The sequence below is a fragment of the Anas acuta genome, chromosome 24 (assembly GCF_963932015.1).
Source record: "Anas acuta chromosome 24, bAnaAcu1.1, whole genome shotgun sequence".
Lineage (NCBI taxonomy): Eukaryota > Metazoa > Chordata > Aves > Anseriformes > Anatidae > Anas > Anas acuta.
Window position 1 is genome coordinate 7,246,278 of NC_089002.1, and position 18,752 is coordinate 7,265,029.

Genomic DNA, 18,752 nt, shown 5'->3' on the forward strand with positions numbered 1-18,752 from the left:
TGGAAATGGTACCACTTTGTATTTGTCTTCTGCTGTCTCTGCTGCTACATGAAGGCTAAGGCTTCTCTCACACCAGGAAACATTTTTCAGAGCAGGTTTTGGGGTCTGTGTTTTCCACCCTACTTGTTCCTTAAACAGATCATGAATAAAGCCATAAATGTTTAAAAAGTAGTAAGTGTTATTTATAATTTTGCAGTAAGATGGCAGCACAGTTTTGCACAAATCCAAAGATGTATTTCTTGTGCATGTTCTACAGATAGAATGTTAAATAACTGCTGCAATAAGAGATGAAAAGTGTTTAGAAGTACAGACAGGATGCAGGTACATCAAATTATGTAGACATGAAACAGTTTCATACTATTTTGGGGGTATCACTTCATTTGAGAGTTAACATTCAGCCTGGTACCTGCACTTAGACTTTCAAAAAACGGGTACCTCCTATTCCAAAATGCAAAGAGAAAAACATACCAAAATTAAGGAAAGAGCTCAGATGGTTTGACGGGGCAGATTCTGATGGTTTTGTCAGTGAAGATGGACTACAGATGCCTAGAAATACAAAATTATACTGACACAGTGACCATCGTAATTCCCTGAAAAACTAGGTTTCTACGCATCCATGGGAAAACACATACTTCCACACATACAACCACACTTGGCCCAGATGTTATTTCAGCATAAGATGAAGATAAGTACTTTCCGCACTGCCAGAGCTTGAAAGCCACACAGTTTTAACGATATAGCAGGGAGCAAATGTACTACTGCAATACAATCCACTGGGAAAATGTTGGCTCAGAAGTGCTTTAAACAGTTTTTAGCAGTCCTATTTTCAAGATAAGCATTTAATTTTAGATCAAAGTGAACTTAATGAGAAACTCATTCTTTTTGCTCCACATAGGGCAGAATCCAGGATGGGGCTCAAGTTGATCATATTCCCCACAACATCTCTTTCCCCATATATATATATATATATATATATATATATATCTTTATATAGTTGCTTAAAGCCATCAGGAAGATGCACATTAGTCTGAAAGACTTACTTTTTCTCACGTTTTTCAGTATTTTCAAACTCTGAAAAAAAAAAAGTAGCAAATTGTTGAAAAAAAAGTAGCAAGCAATTGTAGCAGCTACTATGATAAATGTATTTCGCTGATAAATATACGTAAATCACATCTCATGAAAAGCTTCGTGTCTAGCATCTGAGACAGAACTTCAGATTTCTGCCTTTCACATTGTCTCTGGCATTTTTCTAACTAACAGTAAAGCCCCCAGTTTTTATTATTCTTGCTGTTTTCCTCAAATGCTTTTCTGTTCAACCATACCATCCCAAAGTACAATTGCTTATGAGCATAATTAACTAGAGCCATGGTGACGAACAGTCTGTCCTACATGTGAATTCAGACTCCACTCAAGCAAATTTTTCCAAGAGGAATTAGTACTTGTGTGAAGAGAGTGCTGAGGCATAAACATTCACACAGACGTGACAGTGTTCCTACTGCACGCTGGTTCTGTCTACAGTTCTACAACAGAATATTTTTGTTAGCCTTGTTTCTGTGCCCAAAATAGAAGAGAATGGTCTCAAAGCATGTTATTTTCTCAAGGTTAGCAGTAAAAAAGTAACAATAGCTATAGCCAGAATGATCTCTTCTCACCCTCTCCTTTTTCTCTAACAGTTACGTGATTTTTTAAAATTATTTTTATTTATTTTTTTACCTTGCTTCTCCTAAAGCATTTCACAGGCTCTTTTGATGATGCTTCAGAAGCATTGCTCCTCAAACCCGGAGAATTAGTAGAGTTTCTTGGAGCAGGCTGCATACCTGGGAACATATATCAGAACATTTCCAGTGGTGATTAATGAATCCTCTTGCTTTTTTTCTAAGTGCTTTGTTGCTGCTTATTGTTTCCTCTAATGCAACAACTGCAGAAATTTCCAACAGGTTCCCAGGTTACATTTACTTCTTTTAATAAAAAAGAACCTGACTTACTTACTTACTTACTTACTTGCCTGCTGAGCTCTCCTACATTTAAGTCCATTGGTAATACTATGAATAAGTTGGCCGCTATCACCTCAGATATCTACAGGACTGGGTGTAAGTATAGAATCTCAGTTACGTGTTGAGAAAATAACTCGTCACTTACTTGCTGTATCAGCAAGAACAAACGACTCTGGGGTTCTTTCAGGAAGCGGGGGAGGAGAGTTAGAGCGATCCCGGTTTGTCTCTGAGAAAGCAAAGACAGAAGGTTTGGATAACTGCCTTTAAAAACATATATCTGTTCACCAAGAGGGCCACAGCACTCTAACCTGCACATCTCCGTTGTCTCAAAGGAAACAACACACAGTAAAAGGATGTGACAAACCTTAGCCTGAGGAGATAGCAGGGAAAATTATCATAAAGGCATACATGTACAGAGTGGTGCAGTGGCCGGTTAGGAAACATAAAACTACCAATGCATTTGGTTGCAAAACTGTTTATATCTATGTAGTTGCAGAAGTATTTAGCAACACAAGATTTCTGTTGGACTGAGCAAAGATCTTAGAGACATTCATTAAATCTGGAAAAATTAAAGCAAGTTTGGTTAAAAGCAGACCTTATGTTAAAGAAAGTTTATCTCAACATCAAACCTTTACCTGATCGTGAGCTCCGAAGCTTCATACTCTGGAAACAAAAAACAAGGAAAGTATTTGAAATTCCACATAACTAAATGTGTTTGTCTTGCACTCAAGGAAGCCTTAGAGGATGAGGAAATGATGTTACATGCAAACACCCTCCCCCACACACCTCCATGCTCATGTAATGGAAAACAGACTTACACCTTATTGTTTCACTTTACAAAGCCATAAATCGCCTATGGGATGATCAAAAGATGCCTAACATTTGTTTTGCTCCTGTCTGTCCCACAGGGTGTTGTGAACCTCAGTGGACCACTAACTTTCCGTCTTCATTATCTTTCTTTAAAATAGGGATGATATTTGTACTACCTTGTATGGGATTTAGCACAAAAGAAATAAAGTTTGGAGCAAACTCATGTTTATAAGGAGGAACCTTACTGAGACCATATCTTCCTTCCAGTCCTGGACCCTGAAATAATTTATGGAAAAAATAGACAGCTAGGGTCTTTCTCACAGATGGGAACATGATAATGAAATTAGTAGGATGAGAAGAGATAAGAAGTCCCTTATTTACCTTACATGGTCTCAGTCTCACAGTGTCGTTAAACACATCTGAGTGAGACTCGCCACTCCACTCCAAAGAGGTTCCAATATTTTTATTTCTGGCTGGAAGCTGAAAATCAGAAGTGGCTAGGGGAAATTCTCCTAGAAACAATTAAGCACAAGAGAGGTCATTTCTCATCCCAGGCAGCCAGAGCAAAGGCACTGCCATGTGCTGTGATCCCACAGAAAGGTGAGAAGGGTGGGGTCCTTGTAGCAGGTGTCAGTCATTGCTCTGTTAAAAGCACTTACCCGATTCACTAGCCACAATGAAGGACTCCGGGGTTCGCTCAGGCAGGGGTGGAGGATCATCATCATCTGGCAGGGGCAGGATGTCTAATTGAGGAGATGTGGCCAGGTTACCTGCATGGCACAACACAACAGGAGAACTACAGACCTCTGCAAAGACACTGAGAACTGACTGCTCCAACCCAGCTGCACACCAGAGATTATGGTAAACATAAGTAAACTGTACCTAAAATCCAGCCAGTCCTCAGCACCAACTGCTGCTGAGTGCATGCCCCAGGCACACACTCCCAGCAGCATTAACAAGAATCCCCTATTGCACAGGGGAAGATTACCCGCGTACCCCAGCACACAGACAATCCCTCAGCTGGTCGTATCACTGCTGCTTGGCTTGTACTGCGTCTCCTGTGACATTCCCAAAGTCTGTAGGATCTAGATAACCAGAATATTCATGACACCACATCCTGACGGGCCTGAGCAGGACAGAGCTGACCAGTGCCAAAGGTGCAGACAGCAAAATGTCTGACCAGACCAGACCCAGACTGGGAAGGTGATTTTAAGATGACAGATCTAGGCAGACACTAACACTGAAGTCGTGGTTCTCTCAGTCTCGAGGGGATGCCAGCATCCCCCTGCATGGCTCTTGTCAGAAAGGAGTGGTTTTTGGCCTTGGTTCCTCAAAGAAAACCACTTCTGGGAGCTTTCTGCTCAGATTGCCCTGCTCTAAGAATTGGTCAGCATCGGTCCTTGCCTCCCTGTGAGAGCTGTACCAAGGTGACACAGCAGTATAACGTGAACCCCAGAATCCTGCTGCTCTAAAAGCATTATCTGTTTTTATGGGAAATATGTAAGGCGGGATGAAACTGTGCGAGGCCCTCCCCAGCTGGTCCCCAGCAGGTGGCTGAAGGGCAGCCAGGGCCCTGCTGGATGCCAAAGGGCTGTGCTCGCCACCCCTGCCAGCTCCCAACACCCGCAGGAGCCAGCAGCTCCAGTAGCACTCACTCAGCGGGGACGTCCTCCCAGCACTGGGGTGGTGAATGTGGGGGGATGCAGGCCTGGGCGGTGGGGAGCTGGCCACCATGCAAGGAGGGCCTTGTGTGTCCTGCCCCGCTGCCAGCACTGGGGATGGCGGGTCCTCTGGCGAGAGCGAAGAGAAGTAGGGGTCCTCCGCCGAGCAGAAGAAATGGTAAGGACATTGCCCACAGTTCCTGTGGCCTGGGGGGGCTTCTGCTACTTGGCTTGAGTGGTTCAGCTCAACAGGGGAAAATCCGTCCTGCTGCTTCTCCTGGAAGCTTGAGTAAGAGGCATTTGGTGACTGAGAACTGGAAATGGGCTCCACATCGCCTCCATCGCAAGCCCAGGTTTCTCCCTGCTGCTCCAGCACAAAGGGGGTCGATGTGGTCCGTGTCAGAGGTGCTTTGCCATGAGCCCCTTTCTTGCCTGCTCTCTGCAGCTCCAGGTCCACAAGCAGCTGCCCAGAGGACCTGCTGCTGAACTCCAAACTGTGGTGTTTCTGGAGAGCTTCCCTTGTGCCCCACATGTCGGCAGCAGCTGCATTCCTGCTGTTGCTGAAGTTCAGAGTGCCAAAGGAGATGGCCGGTCTGATGGGAGGGACTCTACCCCCAGAGCTGCCGTGCTCTCCCTTGGCAGACAAGGACACCAGCGATGCTTCGTTTTGTACCACTGGAGAAAAATGTTGATGCACATTCTGGTCCTCTTGCCCTGAGCTGCAATAAAGCACAGCAGCATGAAGTCAGAGATGTCAAGTGCTCAGGAATCTCAGTTAGCCTACTAACAAGGTCCCACAACATTGTCCCTGAGAGCGGGTACATTCCCCAGGATCACAGAGCCTGGTTTAGTCTCAAGCAATGAACATGGTAAAGGACTACGCACCCTGGGGCCCTGTTTGGACACCATTAAACAGTGAACAGAGGAAGCCCCTTCACACAGGTAAATGACTCAGTGCAGACTATCTTCAAAAATAAAGTTATTTACAGAAAGTGCACACATGAAAATCAAAACACGTCCCCAGAAGGATCTCCCCACCCTTTGAAGCTGCCTGTAGTCTGGAAGCTGGGCTCCTCAGGCTCCCCATGGCTAGGCAGGAGGCACTTGTGTGGCAAATGCAGGGGAAGGACGGGCACCCGCTAGGAACACCCTGCAGGGTGCATGGCTCCAGGTAGAGCACAGAGATGAACCAGCACGGGGGTGTTTCATCTCCACATTCATTAACCTTTTTTTTTTTTTATGCTGCCCTGGATGTGTTTTAAGTTTGTATATGAAACACTCTAAGTACAACTTGAAACAGACAGAAGGGCAAAAGAGGGGGACAGGTGTTGGCATGCAGGGAAGAGGTTAAGATTCAGTCTCAGAGACACATCAGTAAGAAGAGCAGGAATTACATTAGGGACAAATGAGAGAGAAAAAGTGGGACTCAAGGGAGGCTGCAGAGATTGCTGACAATTGAAATGCCAGCTTTAAACAGAACCGTGTCACAAAATACACATTTCATGTATTCCTGAAATAACATGGGTGATTGAAAATACTAGCCCACGGGATACTTGTGCTGTGACCTTACCAGGTTAGTAAACTCAGAGTATAAATATCTTCAACTGAAGGCAGAAGTGGTTTTGGTACGGGATGCCTGGTTTGAATCTAGTGAAAGAAAAGGTCAGTAAACAACAGAGTAAGGAAGAAGAATGCAAAGAACACAAACATGCTATTTCAGGAGATGGAATTCCTGCCAATTACTTTTAATTATTAATGGAGTTTGGGAATGACAAACACCAACTTGAAAACACCAGTTTGGAGCTGAAGACTGAGGATAGGTCCTGCTCTTTCTGTTCACACCTTTCTGAAATAAGATTACTAAGGGCCAAATGAGAGTCCAGCTGTGCCAAACACCTGCAAAACAGCCTAAGAGAGCTCTGACTTCAGGACCCCGCTCAGACATTCAGCATGGCTGTGCAGTCACTGGTTTCATTTGTGACACTTTGGCGCACGACCATCCCCCATGCTCTGCGAGGTGCTTTCAAAGGGCAGTGAGGTTTAGCAAGGGGTTGGCCAGGAGCTACAAAACCACATCCGGATTTGAACCGTTTTCTGCATTTTGTGTCATTCTAGTCTTGCATCTCCTTTGCTTACAAACTATCCACAACACACACAGAAGGCATTTCCAGCTATTTTCTCACTGATCTCTAGCGAGTACTATGGCAAAACTGAGGCAGAGTCCCATTGCAGGATCCACAACTGTGGATGTTTCAAGTGTTCCTGTTAATGTAACTGTATACCAGGAACATGTTGTTCTTCCTCAAAGGTGTGTGAGATTTGAAAGACTTTGGCATGGGTTTTTACAAGATGTTTTAGCCCACTCTCCCCCACAGACAGTCTGTGATGCTAATTATCTCACTCTGTTGCTTGCAAGCACTCCGTGAAATCAAGTTTCATGAGCACATCCACGTGAAAATCAGCCACTGCTGGAGAAGGTTGAAAATATTCTATTCACTCATTACATTAATGATGGTTTTGAGACAGAAGAAAGTTTAGCTCTCACTTGAGGCCAACTCTTGTGGTAAGTGTTGTGCGATCAAGGAAACAGATGGATTCTCATGGTTAACTTGAAAAGAGTCTCAGTTCGGGCTGGGGCCCTGTCTCTGTAACTTTAATACACTTCCTTGCAGAGTATATAGAAATGAATTAATGCATTTGTATAAATGAAATAGCAGGAAAGATACTTAGGGCCACACAAGCACCTCCACAAATTGGAGGCTTCTGTTACAATGCAATTATGAATAAATAGGGCAAAAAGGTGATTCATTCCAGGTCTACAGAGGAAACCTCTGCAGTAGGAATCTAGGTTAGAGCTGGTGTGCCTGAGCCTGCAAGAGGCAGTATGTTTATCCTGGTGACCTTTACCTGTGAAGCAGCAGAATCTTCCTGGGCATCAAGTGCTTTAATCTGCCTTTTGAAGAGTTCAATAACAGCATCATAAACCAGCTTGTACTGCTCCTGCATCACGGAGAAATAAAACAGGCATGAGAGCCAGCACTCACACTGCTTGTAAATGGCCATCTATTACGCAAATCAAACATCAGCCCCCTTATAGAAGCTGCGACTTTGTGGTCTGTTGGTAGGACAAGTTATCAGAAGTAGAAGCTGTAGTTTCCAAAGGGTTGAGACTGAAGTATTTGTTTTGTTGTCAGCTACACAAACAACACTGTTCTGCTCTAAGCTTCCTCTTCATTCTGTCTCAGCCGAGCGGAGTTCTTGCTTTATTTCCTGGATAGACACTTGTTTCACAGCATGAGCATTCAATAAATGAGTCTGCAAGCACTAAGCTATTCCAGCTGTCTACAAGGAAATAGTCAGAAATTAATTTCTGCAAAATGATTCTTCTGCTCAGAAAAGGGACCTTACAGAACATCTACACGCCTAGTTCCCAGCAGTGCAACCATTTTTTTCTTCCTTACTGCAAGCCCGCCTGAGGAACTGTTGAGGTTTCAGTACTGAGTTAACAGTACCGAACGTTAGGAAGTATTAACAGAAATATTAACAATGCCAGTTGTTAAAATTTCCTGAGCGTACCTTGGTCTGCACTATTGAAGGCCTTTGTGTGCGCATCTCCTGGATCAGACTAAAAATACTGAAGTTCACTGGAACAATCTTGCAACAAATGGAAGAGATGAAAAATTAAAGGCAGGTTATTCCAAGGAGCTTCCACGTTGTGGTGCGGTTTAGAAGAGTGTCCCAGATTCAGACCTGCTACTGCAAGAGTCTTTAACAAAGGACCTGCTTATCAAGCCACCTTTATGAACTTTCTTGCCTCCTCCCTCCTGCCTTGCACTCCAAGAAAATACCATTTTTTATAACATTGGTAACAGCTTGGAATATCATGAAGGACAAGATACTGATTTGATGGATCAGGGGATTCAGGATTACTGTGATAAAGGAAATAACCACTTTGCAGAATCTCAGCAATCTGGCACAAGGCCAGGGATTACTTACTGTTAAAGCATACAAACATACATTTTTAATGAAGAGTCAGAATAAAGCAAGGTGTTAACTTGAAAACCCTGGATTTCTGATACTACAGTGTGGAGAGACAAATATAGGCAGTAAACTTGTATTGAAGACTGAAGGCCAGCACCAGGGTTAGCCCAGTGATCTTAAGACCAAGACAGGGAGGAGAGAGAGCAGGGAGGTCTTCAGCCTGTTTGCACAGCCCAGGCTGCATCAGGGCTATTTACACCGGGATGCAGAGGGAGGGGGTGCAGCACCAACAGCAGGCAGTGCACGGGTGGTGCAGAGCCTGAGCAGAGGAGCAACACGAACAGGCTGTCAGTTCAGCAGTTACGGTATCAGCAGTTTGGCCAGTTGGGCTACAGGGAGTTTTCATTCACAGTTATTATCTGAAATACACCTGCGTGCAGTCAAAGAGAGGTAGAGCTGGGAGGAAGGGGAGGAAGAAGGCGAGGGAGAGAGTCAGGGAATCGCACTGTGCTACACACGCGCCGTTTGAGCATGCGTGGTGGGACTGACACCTACTCCGTCCTTCAGCAGCTTCTGGGTGTAGTCGATTGCACAGATGACTCCTGTTCTCCCACAGCCAGCACTGCAATGAGAGTCACAGCAGGGTTGCTAGTAGAGGGTAGCAGTGGGCACACTGCATTCTCCAGCAAGAATATTTCAAAAAACCCACAGCCTTGCATCCCACACCTTGGACAGTGCAGGCTCACACAACGGCCCTCCCGCTCCTGGTGGCAGCTCCACCTGGCTGCACATAAACTTCCACCTGACAACAGCTCTGCTGCAGGCTAGAGGGCACAACTCCTCGGCCTCCCACATCCTCCCGCTGTGGTGCCCAGGAGTGCACAGTGTTCTTGGTCTCAGCTGTAGCTGCTATCACTGGCCTGCTGTCACCTGTCTCCTCTCCTGCTCTCCAGCCATACCAGTGGCTCAGAGGACACGTTTGTCCTTAGGACTTCCTAGGAGAGGATGGAGACTCCAGTCCTGCACGGGCTGTGCCACCCACCCCCATGGGCGCTCAGCAAGCAGGAAGGCAGGGAGGAGCCGGGAGCGCCCGCCTACCTGCAGTGGATGCAGATGGGAATGCTGTCGTCTGGCTGGTAGCAGCGAACCTCACAGATGAGCTCCAGAATGGGGTTGATGGAAGAGGGAACATCATGGTCTGGCCAGTTTTGATAGTGGAATTGGTGGACGGTGCGGGTTTCCTGCAAGAGGAGAAAAGTGCTGACAGGAGACCGAATTAACTGTCAGAGCAGCAAGTACAAGCTGATGTGCCACAGCCATCTCTAATTCCTGCTGTGCTGGCAGGCAAAGGCTGCAGGTTAGCGCTGCGCTTTGTGGCTGTTCATGCTGCAAAGGACACCTGGCCACTTTATGATGTGCTTGATATTACCAGTTAACCTCGCTTACCCAGAATCTAATTAGCCACAACTAATAAACAGCTTCAGAAACTGAACTTTAATTATTTTTTTTACTTTCTTAATTCCTTCAGCTGCTTCTGAATCCAAAATAGCATTCTGAGGAGTGTAAAATTTTCTCCAAAATGCACCATATTTTAATATTGATATAACAAACCTAACCAAGATTCTTTTCCTTCCTCTGCCTTTCCTACTTACTTCATTCAGGGTCACTTTTAGAGTCCTGATCACGTATTCATTTTTCTTTTCTTCAGCTTCCTGCCGAACAATAAATTAGGGTCATGCTTTCTGCAGATGACAAGTTTCCAGTGCACGTGATGAGGTGCTAATGGCAGCTATACTCACACAGGCAATGGAGAAGGGCCCACACTGCAGGGAGGACTCACCCAGGTCTGCCCAGTACCGCTCACATTTTTTCTGTTGCAAGAAGCAGATGTCGGGTTATTTCCTGCTGCCTGCCTGCAGCACCTCCTGTCTTTGCCCAGAAAATCTCATGCCAGGAGGCCCGGCTCTTGCTGCTGACCAGTCTCTGCCCTCCCCTTCCCTCGAGCCATCGGGACAGGGCTGGGGCCATGATGCTCTCACCCACAGCTGACCTGTGCTCATTCCCGGCTGCCAGCACCACGTCTCTGGGTGCAGCTTTGCACTGGGCTTTATGGCAAGGGGGGACGGGATGGGATGGGTGCTGGGGTGTTTGTGTCTGGCTTGTTCTCCCCTGCCAAAGAGGCAAGTTCCACTACCAGAAATGGCTTAAGAATTTGCTGCAGGAGACTCAAGAAACAGTCTGTATCAAATGGAAACTCACTGTCCCTAACGAGATTTTATAAAAATATGCATCTCTCTGCCCTGTCCTGTCACTGTCATAGCAGGGCGATCTCTGCTATGTTACTCACCTTTCCCATTTCAAACTCCATACAAGCCATGATCACGATCTGCAAAAAAACAAGGTTCACTAGAAAAGCCTGGAGGCAAGATTTTTATCCAGGAAGAAAAATCAAACAGGTCATTTCGGGATACTTATCAGCAATGAGGAAGTGACTTGGACTGTCTTCCCCAGAGTCCCACAGAATTATGCAAATCAAGCCCAGGACATCACCCACGGCCCAGCTGCGAGGACCTTCCCCCTTGGAGCCCAAAAGCAGAGAGTCACAAGCAGCGGTCTCAGCGTGTGTGAGGGAAAGGCTCACAGGAAGGATGCAGGTCACACAGAAATCTGAGTACCACCCAGATACTACCGCTGACTCTTTAGCCACAACGGAGTCCTAGCTGGTTTTACAGACAGCTTTTATTTACTAGAACAAAACAAGCAACAACAAGATGTACAAATCTGCACCTTACCAGGACTTCATACTCCCAGATCATCCTCCAGAAGTCAATGACAGTAGTGGAGAGAGGACCCTGGGTTGCAATGTATGCTCTTGGCCCATAGACGCCCTAAAACAGCATTCAGATCAGATATGTAGTCATTTTTGCATAGTTCCCCAAAGGAAATAAAAATCATCCCTCTTTCTGAATACTACTTCTACCCAATGAGCCCAATAAGGACTTAGGAGGGCTTTTATGTAGTCAAATTTTAGGCACCTGAATTAAATTTAGTAACTAGAAACCAAGGTGTGAAAACTTCTCAAAGGCAAAGCCAAGGCCAGGGAACTGGGCTTGGGGCGAGATCTGCTCCCAGGGCCCCCCGTGCCTCGCAGTGCGTTTGGGAGAGCCCACAGGTACTGCCCGACGGCAGAGCGCAGCCTCGCGCTCCTGTGGCCGCTGGCCAACGAGAGAACTGTGATCCCCTGTGAAGGTCTGTCCACCTGCAGACACGCTGCGCAGAGCCCTCACAGCAGTGGACAGCGAAGGAAACCTTCCATCTACCAGAGAAGGGCTCTGGGCGCAGCGAGTCCCAGCTCCATGGAGCTCCTGAAGGGCGGCTGAGCCCGCAGTGACCTGCCCTGCTGCTCGCCGCTGCAGCGCGTCTCAGCGGTGCTGCCGTGCAGGGCTTCCTGCCCGCCTGCTGGTTTCAGGCTCTGGCCACGGGCAATTTTGCACCATCGCCCAGCAGAGGCAGGAAGCGGGGGCTGCAAGCCACAAATTGTTCCACCCCCAGTCCCGGCACACGCGTGACCCCTGCCCTGCCGGCTGGTGCCTCTGTACTGCAAGAGGGGTTCTGAGGGGCTTGCTGACGGCGGGCGGCTTCTGTAGCTCAGCTGTCCTCATGCCCAGCACAGAAACTGCCACAGGCACAGGGCCTGCTCCTCCTGGCACAAGTCAACCAGGCAGCTCTAGCAGCTGCTGCAAACACCATTGCACTGCAAAAGACAATGAAGGAAGCAATACCTTGATGAAGTTGGCATTGATGTAATGAGAATCTGCATCTGATGTGATCAGGGACAGCTCCACTCTGCTGTGGTCAACTGCAGGCACAAAAGCAGGAGAAGCAGCAGCAACAGTTAGTGTTAGTCCCTCTTGGCAGTTGGGCCCCTCTGGCTGCAGCATGAGGTGCCTTGGGGGAGCACACGCATCAGAGAGCTCTTCTCCAGAGCCGACCAGCGGCTGTGCAAGCAGCCAGAGCCTCCTCCAGCACTGGCAAAAGCCCTGCGCAGAGCTGCCACTGCCTGCATGCGTGCAGCACAGCAGCACGCTCTCTTTCAGAGCTGGCAAGAGCTGCAGCTGCTGCCAATACCACGGGGCAAGACTGTCCTTTAATATGGAGCAAGCCAAACCCAGAATTGCCCTGCACGTGGTCTTACTGAGATCTGTGGGGATAGGTTTCTTTTCAAGCTAGAATGGATGGAAGGGACAGTCTGCTCTGACTCCAGGACAGAATTTGCTTTGGCGCTTCCAGCACCAAGCAATGACAAACCACAGCAGTTCCTGCCTCTGGCCTGCTTTGTACGCCATGGAATTGTCCTTGTCCAAAGCCATCCTCTGCAAGGTCTTGGTTGCAATGCTGCCCAGAAAGCTTGCAAGGATTATCAGTAGAGGATGTGTTTCCTACTGAATTGACATTCTTCATTCTCTAGGAAATACATGCCAAAGTCTTCCAGAGCATGCTTTGGAACAGTCAGAAACAAAGCCTTAAATCTGAGCAGCTGAAATCAAGGCCAGGAGACAGCCAGTGACATGTTCACAAGCAAGCAGCCATGCGGGCAGATACTGGAGGAAGAGGGCAAAGTCAAGCTAGCAAAAAAAAAAGAAAGGCTGAATAGCAACATTTGCCATTTCCAACCTACAGGGTAAGATGTCTTTGTATCTGTTCTTCTTGATGTTCTCTGGGTGCTCAGATGCTGCTGTAGGGTAGATTTTATCCGATCTGTATTTTGTTGACTGCCTTTTCAGCTTCTGTGATAGAAGAATGGAACAAGTTACAGCAGATGTGCTACATACAACACGCTACTAGAGAGCATGTGTGAAGGTCTCTAGGGGTCAGGCTCACCACCACAAAGTAAGATCTGCACCATTAATTCTTTCCTGAGTGGCTTTTCTCAGGGTACTCAGAGCAAGAATAGAGACAGAAGCCACCGAAGCGCTTCAGCACAGACTTCTGAAGAATGGAAAGTGTGTGCTGAGGCAGTGCCCACAAGAGGCTCAGGCATGTAGGCTTCTGAAGTGGGATGATGCATTTATATAGCACATAAAGCATCACGCTCAGCAGCAGGTGAGACACGGGAATCTTTCTCAGTATAAATGGCACACAGATAAGAGGATTAACAATATTAAACTACCTCTAATAAATGACATCAGAAGGGACAGATAAATTAATTGATCTTTGCCACTTTACTAAAGATGCTCCTATCTGTGGCTGCAAACAGGAATGCTCCAATAAAAGGGGCACGAGAAATCAGAGCACAGTAATATATATGCTGATGAGAAAGAAAGGAGGAGTCGTCCTAGGAGAGGCCCACAGAAATACAATCTCTAGTCTCTTTCATTTCCAGGGTAAAGCTGCTGCACTCCTGGAGTGTTCAGGCATATTTTTCCTTGTAAAGTATAGAATTTTATTTCATTGACATCAGCCCCAAGTAACAAACACTGTGAACAACCATTGGCTTTGAAAGCACCATTCCTGCTGTATTCTTTCTTTCATAATTTATTGTCTACCTGGCCACTTTTCTCACCAACAGGGGGTGGTTTTGATTTAAAACAAAAGGCCATTTCTTTAATTAGTGTCTCTGTGGTCAGACACTCCAGAGGGCAAGTCTCTCACTTTCCACCACCCTGGAGCCACGCCACTACAGACCTTCTCTCAGACGTTGTTGTTGCAGTCCAGAAAACTGGGCTAACGAAGGAAAACCCTCAGCACCCCATGCCTTTACAAAAGAAAGCTCTACAGGGGTGAGAAGCAGAGGAAAGGGACCATTGGCACACCTGAGCTGCAAGGTGATGGAACGTCTTGTGCCTTGCACGTATTTCGTGGTCACCCACGTGAATTTTAACAGGAAGTGGAAACAGTGGTTCAGCTGCTGTGCCCAGACAGCAGAGGAAAAACACGCTGGTCTCAGGGTTGCTGAGCCAAAATAGCTCAGTGGTCAAATGGATTGGTGCTGTGGAGATGGCCGTGCCCTGCTGATGGCGCAGGCAGCACCGTCTCAGGGTGTTGGAGGCAATGAGCTCTAACACGGCAGCACATGAGGAGTGGTGGGAGTTCAGGGCACTGATTTTTGGGTGCTCAGCATACACCGCCTCAGGGGTCAGCCTGCCAGCAACCTTTGCACTGGGGCTCACACATGCTTGTATTCCAGTTCTCCCAAAAGCTCCCACCCTGTTTTGGGGATCCTGTCCCCTGTCCTTAATGCCAGACACAGTAAGCAGCTGTGGGAGAGTTGCAGAGCTCCTTGCCTGCTCTGGATGAGCGACCGCCAGGATGTGACACGTGGCAGTGCCCACGTGCATGAAGCTGCAGAACAATGATATTTGCCGTAAGGCCGTGTCAGGCGATGAAGGGCTGCATGGCTCTGCTTGTTTGATCAAGCCATGCTGCCCCTGCGCGATACCACAGACGAGAGGTATAAACAGCAACACACATCTCATTTCCACAGTATTTCTGTGCACAGAAATATAGGTTCAGTTCTAAGCCAGTCACTGGTTTTTAGTCTTAAACTGGAGTTTTTAAAGGGTCAGAATGAGTAAGGAAGAAGGCACAGGAGGCCTTGGACAGTCCACATGTCCAGTCTTTATTAATCAAGAACACGGGGCATGTACTGTGCGGCAGAAGGTGTGGGAGCTGGCAAGCAGCAGGATGCTTTTTGCAGACTGCACATCCCTGCAACCTGCTGGTTCCTCAGGTGTTTGTTTGCATCCTCCCTCTCCTCATTCAAGTGCCACCCCATCTTCAGGGGCAGGCTTCAAATGGAAGGAGCTGGAATCACTCAGCACTGGGGCCAGTCCTCTCATAGCTACAGCTCTGAATCTCCTTAGTCCTGCCCCTGCATAAACTGATATAAAAATGATTGGGAAATGACTATATATGACAAAGCAAGTGAGAGCAGCGTGGATCAAACTCTGGCTGTGAGACCGCATGAACAGAAAAAGGAGACTCAAACAAAAAAAAACTCTGTCATTTACAGTAACACCACCACAGTTTGCATGTGCATGTTCTTGTTCACACAATGAGAGAGGAAACAGTAGGGTGGAGAAATAACATTGAGCATTTTGACCAAGCCTGGGAACGTGAGCCGTCTCAGTTGTCTGTTAAGTCATTTGCACTTCCAAAAGCAGCCTGTAGCTCAGGCCGTTTGGGGAAGATTTCTTCCCAGGCCTAGAGGAAACGTTGCCCTGACCACTTCTACAAGTTGTTCTTGTCAGAAAATTAGCTGTACACTTGGCTGCTGGAACTAGCACGTGGACCCAGGCTCACCACCCCTGCTGCCTCACATGGCACAGAACAGCCCCAGCACCACTAAGGGGGAAATTCAGCAGCTTGTGACAGCACTTTGTTCCATGGAACAACAGACTGTTACTGCAGGCTCAGATTAATCACTTCCCTCTGACCCAGACACCTGGAAGTCGAGTGCTAAGCTTTTCCCAAGCGTTTGAAGTGCAAATCTTCACTGGGGTGGCAGAGCAGGGCTGGATCTCATGGGGACTGCTGAGTAACCCCCGCCTTCCCCTGGGCTCGCTGCGTGATGCAGCCCCTGTCTGGTGGGGTGGCTGGGTGGCAGTGCTCATTCTGGTGTTTGAGACATCTCAGATATTACAGTTGCACCAGATTTACCTTTCCCTGTGTATTCGGAAGCTGATCAATGCCTTTGCCTCTCAGAGCAGCCCAGAGAGGCTGCTAGAACAGCCTTCCTCCAGCTAATACATCAGCAGCTGTCACCAGCTATCAGGTCTTTCTGGGAGGCTGTGAATTGCCATCTAAGCTTCACCTCTGCCACCTAAACAAATCGAAAGTTGGCAGAGGCTTTACGGATTGGGGCACTGCACAGACCCCCACCAGACACTGCAGAACACTGGGGAAGGTGGGAGCCATCAGCAATTTTTGCTAGTTTTGCCTTTCAGAAAGAAGAAATTTATCTCCTGGAAGAGCCAGGAGCACCGACAGACAGAGGAGCACGGGCACTCCTTCCAAGTGGCTGCTGGAGCCCTTCCACACAACCCGGCACAGCGCTGGAGGCTGCAGAAGCAGCCAATGCAGCTGCTCAGGTCACTGCCTCCCTCATGCCTTGGCCAAGGTGCCAGATGTCCACGGGACTCAGAACCACCTCAGGCCCTCACGTTATTTATCTGGACACCTGTTCCTTACTCTGCAGGGTGGCATAGGGGTCGGATGGGTGGTTTCTAGTCAAATAAGAGAAACAAAATATCTCAGGCAGCACATCGAGATTCCCAACAGGAACACACACCTCACAGATGTGACCTGTGGCAATGGCAGAAGAGGCAGCAAGCAGCTCTGTCTCTGTATTCCTTACTATGCCCCCGTTTAGTACCAGGGCAAAGTGAAACCATATCTTAACAAATGTATTCGCTAAGGAGAAAACAGGAAGCACTTGGTTAATTATTTAAAAAAAAAAAAAAAGTTTTACTTTGAATGCAAACCATTAAATCACTCTTCTATCTTTATGCCTTTTTATTTTCACTCTAGTTAGCTCCTGCATCTCTTTCTGCTGCAAAATTTATAGAAAATCTAATAATCACATGCAAATTATGTCCCTGTTTGGGGAGAGGCAACCGAGCAGTTCCCTTTAAAATCAATTGAAACACAGAACTGTGCCTTAAGCAAACTTACCAAAAACTCCTCTACAAATGCTTCTTGGTCGAGCTTCTTGCTTTGGGTCCTTTCGAGATTTTGCAGCAGAATTTCCCTTTGGTCCATGTTGCAAGAGGCAGAGCGAGACTGGCCTGCCGAACCCGGGAACGGACATGTCAAGTGCATGTCATAGCGGAAAGCACCAGCCCGGAGCGCTCTCGCTGCAGGCTGTGGTTTACTGACTTCATCACAAGTCTTAAAGGAAATTAGTACGTAACAGATATCGTGGCCAAATAACAAAACAAAACACACAGCCCTGGGCCTTAGCACCTCCTTTTAAAACCACACACGTTCCACGTGTGCCTCATGGAGAAGCTGAGCCCTGGAGTCAGAGCCTCTGTGCACACCGCGTGTCAGAGAGGGTTGGAAGTCAGAGACTGGTGCCCGGTACCCTGACACCCGACCCCTCAGGCTGAGAATCCCCTGGAGTCTCACGAGCAGCCAACGGGATCAGATCATCTTCGCCAAGATACTTGTCCAAGGTGTAGCATGCTCCAGGTCACAAGCCTTCCTCGTCCTGCGTTGGTGCAAATGGACAGTTTTCCTCATGCCCAGGCTGTAGCCTGCTTTCCTGGGATCGGCTCAGCTGCAGAATATCAATCCAGGATCATCTAATCATTTTTACAAAAGCTTTAAATAAAACTGCTTTACAGCTGTGTGAGTAAAACATCAGACTTTGTAAAACTGCCTAAATTTGGCATAAGAAAAATAGCATCAAATTCATCTTTCTGGTCCTTTTGCATTAGCAGCCAGAAGTGAACCACTGCTTGCTTGCTCCATGAAGCCCAACGGTGCTGGAACATGCTTACACCATTCCCTCTTGTCACCTGGATTCAGACAATAACTGTCAGGTATGCAGAGCAAAGAGATCAGGAACCAGGAAGCAAAATGGACAGATTCAGGTGGAAAACCTGCTTCAGGCACCCCCATCACTTATCTTCGGCACACTTGGTGAAAAGCATTCCATGTGCTGGTTCAGAGTCCAGCGCTGAGATTTGTGCCCCTTTCATGGGAAGAACAAGCATTGGATACCGAGCAACTAGATTGAGTATTTTTCTCCCTATTGAGGAAAAATAGATACAGAAACAGGCAACGAAGGAAGAGGAAAGTTACTTAAAAAGAGCAGCTGGCTCCAGCACCTCCTGGTGCTGCTCCTGCCTGTGCACAGGGCGTAGCGGCAGCCCAGCTCCGGTACCGACAGCAACTCCAACACAAAGAGCTCCGGCATGTTCAGAAATGCAATGGTGCTTCAGCAGCACAAGATACAAAGTGTTACCTGGGAAACTGCTAAATTACAATTGCTAATTCACCTCACCTACTGTCAGTGATACTTACTGGTACTCTAAAAAAACCCTACAGGACAAATTGGAAATGATTTTGAAGTGGGAAGTAGATACAAACTTCTCTGAGGCCATCCATTTTCTCTACTTGCATAGGTGGGGAAAACTAAATGAAATGAAAATAAATTGAAAACAACCACCTCAAAAAAAAAAAAAAAGTTATCACAACCTTAATCTTTTCAATATCTCACATTTTGTAGAGAAACTTCAGACTAGCTGTACCAAGTTTAGTTATAATCAGTAATTAGATCTGTTTATGGAAACGTTCTAAA

General features: G+C 47.1%; 1 protein-coding gene across 2 annotated transcripts in view; it reads right to left on the minus strand.

The window, feature by feature from the left end:
* PTPN22 (protein tyrosine phosphatase non-receptor type 22) overlaps positions 1-18,723 on the minus strand; it is a 20,662-nt gene extending 1,939 nt beyond the window's left edge. The window contains exons 1-20 of one of the 2 annotated variants that reach the window (XM_068659754.1): positions 17,120-18,723; positions 13,125-13,233; positions 12,229-12,305; positions 11,239-11,334; positions 10,794-10,832; positions 10,246-10,317; positions 10,099-10,158; positions 9,545-9,687; positions 9,002-9,068; positions 8,042-8,119; positions 7,373-7,465; positions 6,036-6,112; positions 4,460-5,184; positions 3,464-3,574; positions 3,186-3,316; positions 2,630-2,657; positions 2,140-2,220; positions 1,714-1,817; positions 1,041-1,071; positions 469-546 (exon numbers count right to left, since the gene is read on the minus strand). In XM_068659754.1, the coding sequence (XP_068515855.1) occupies positions 469-546; positions 1,041-1,071; positions 1,714-1,817; positions 2,140-2,220; positions 2,630-2,657; positions 3,186-3,316; positions 3,464-3,574; positions 4,460-5,184; positions 6,036-6,112; positions 7,373-7,465; positions 8,042-8,119; positions 9,002-9,068; positions 9,545-9,687; positions 10,099-10,158; positions 10,246-10,317; positions 10,794-10,832; positions 11,239-11,334; positions 12,229-12,305; positions 13,125-13,233; positions 17,120-17,266 (2,347 nt within the window). In that variant the 5' untranslated portion in view covers positions 17,267-18,723. Of the gene's footprint in view, positions 1-468; positions 547-1,040; positions 1,072-1,713; positions 1,818-2,139; positions 2,221-2,629; positions 2,658-3,185; positions 3,317-3,463; positions 3,575-4,459; positions 5,185-6,035; positions 6,113-7,372; positions 7,466-8,041; positions 8,120-9,001; positions 9,069-9,544; positions 9,688-10,098; positions 10,159-10,245; positions 10,318-10,793; positions 10,833-11,238; positions 11,335-12,228; positions 12,306-13,124; positions 13,234-17,119 lie in introns of those variants that run through there. The other variant, XR_011089750.1, reaches the window with a different exon arrangement.
* Positions 18,724-18,752: the final 29 nt, after the last annotated feature.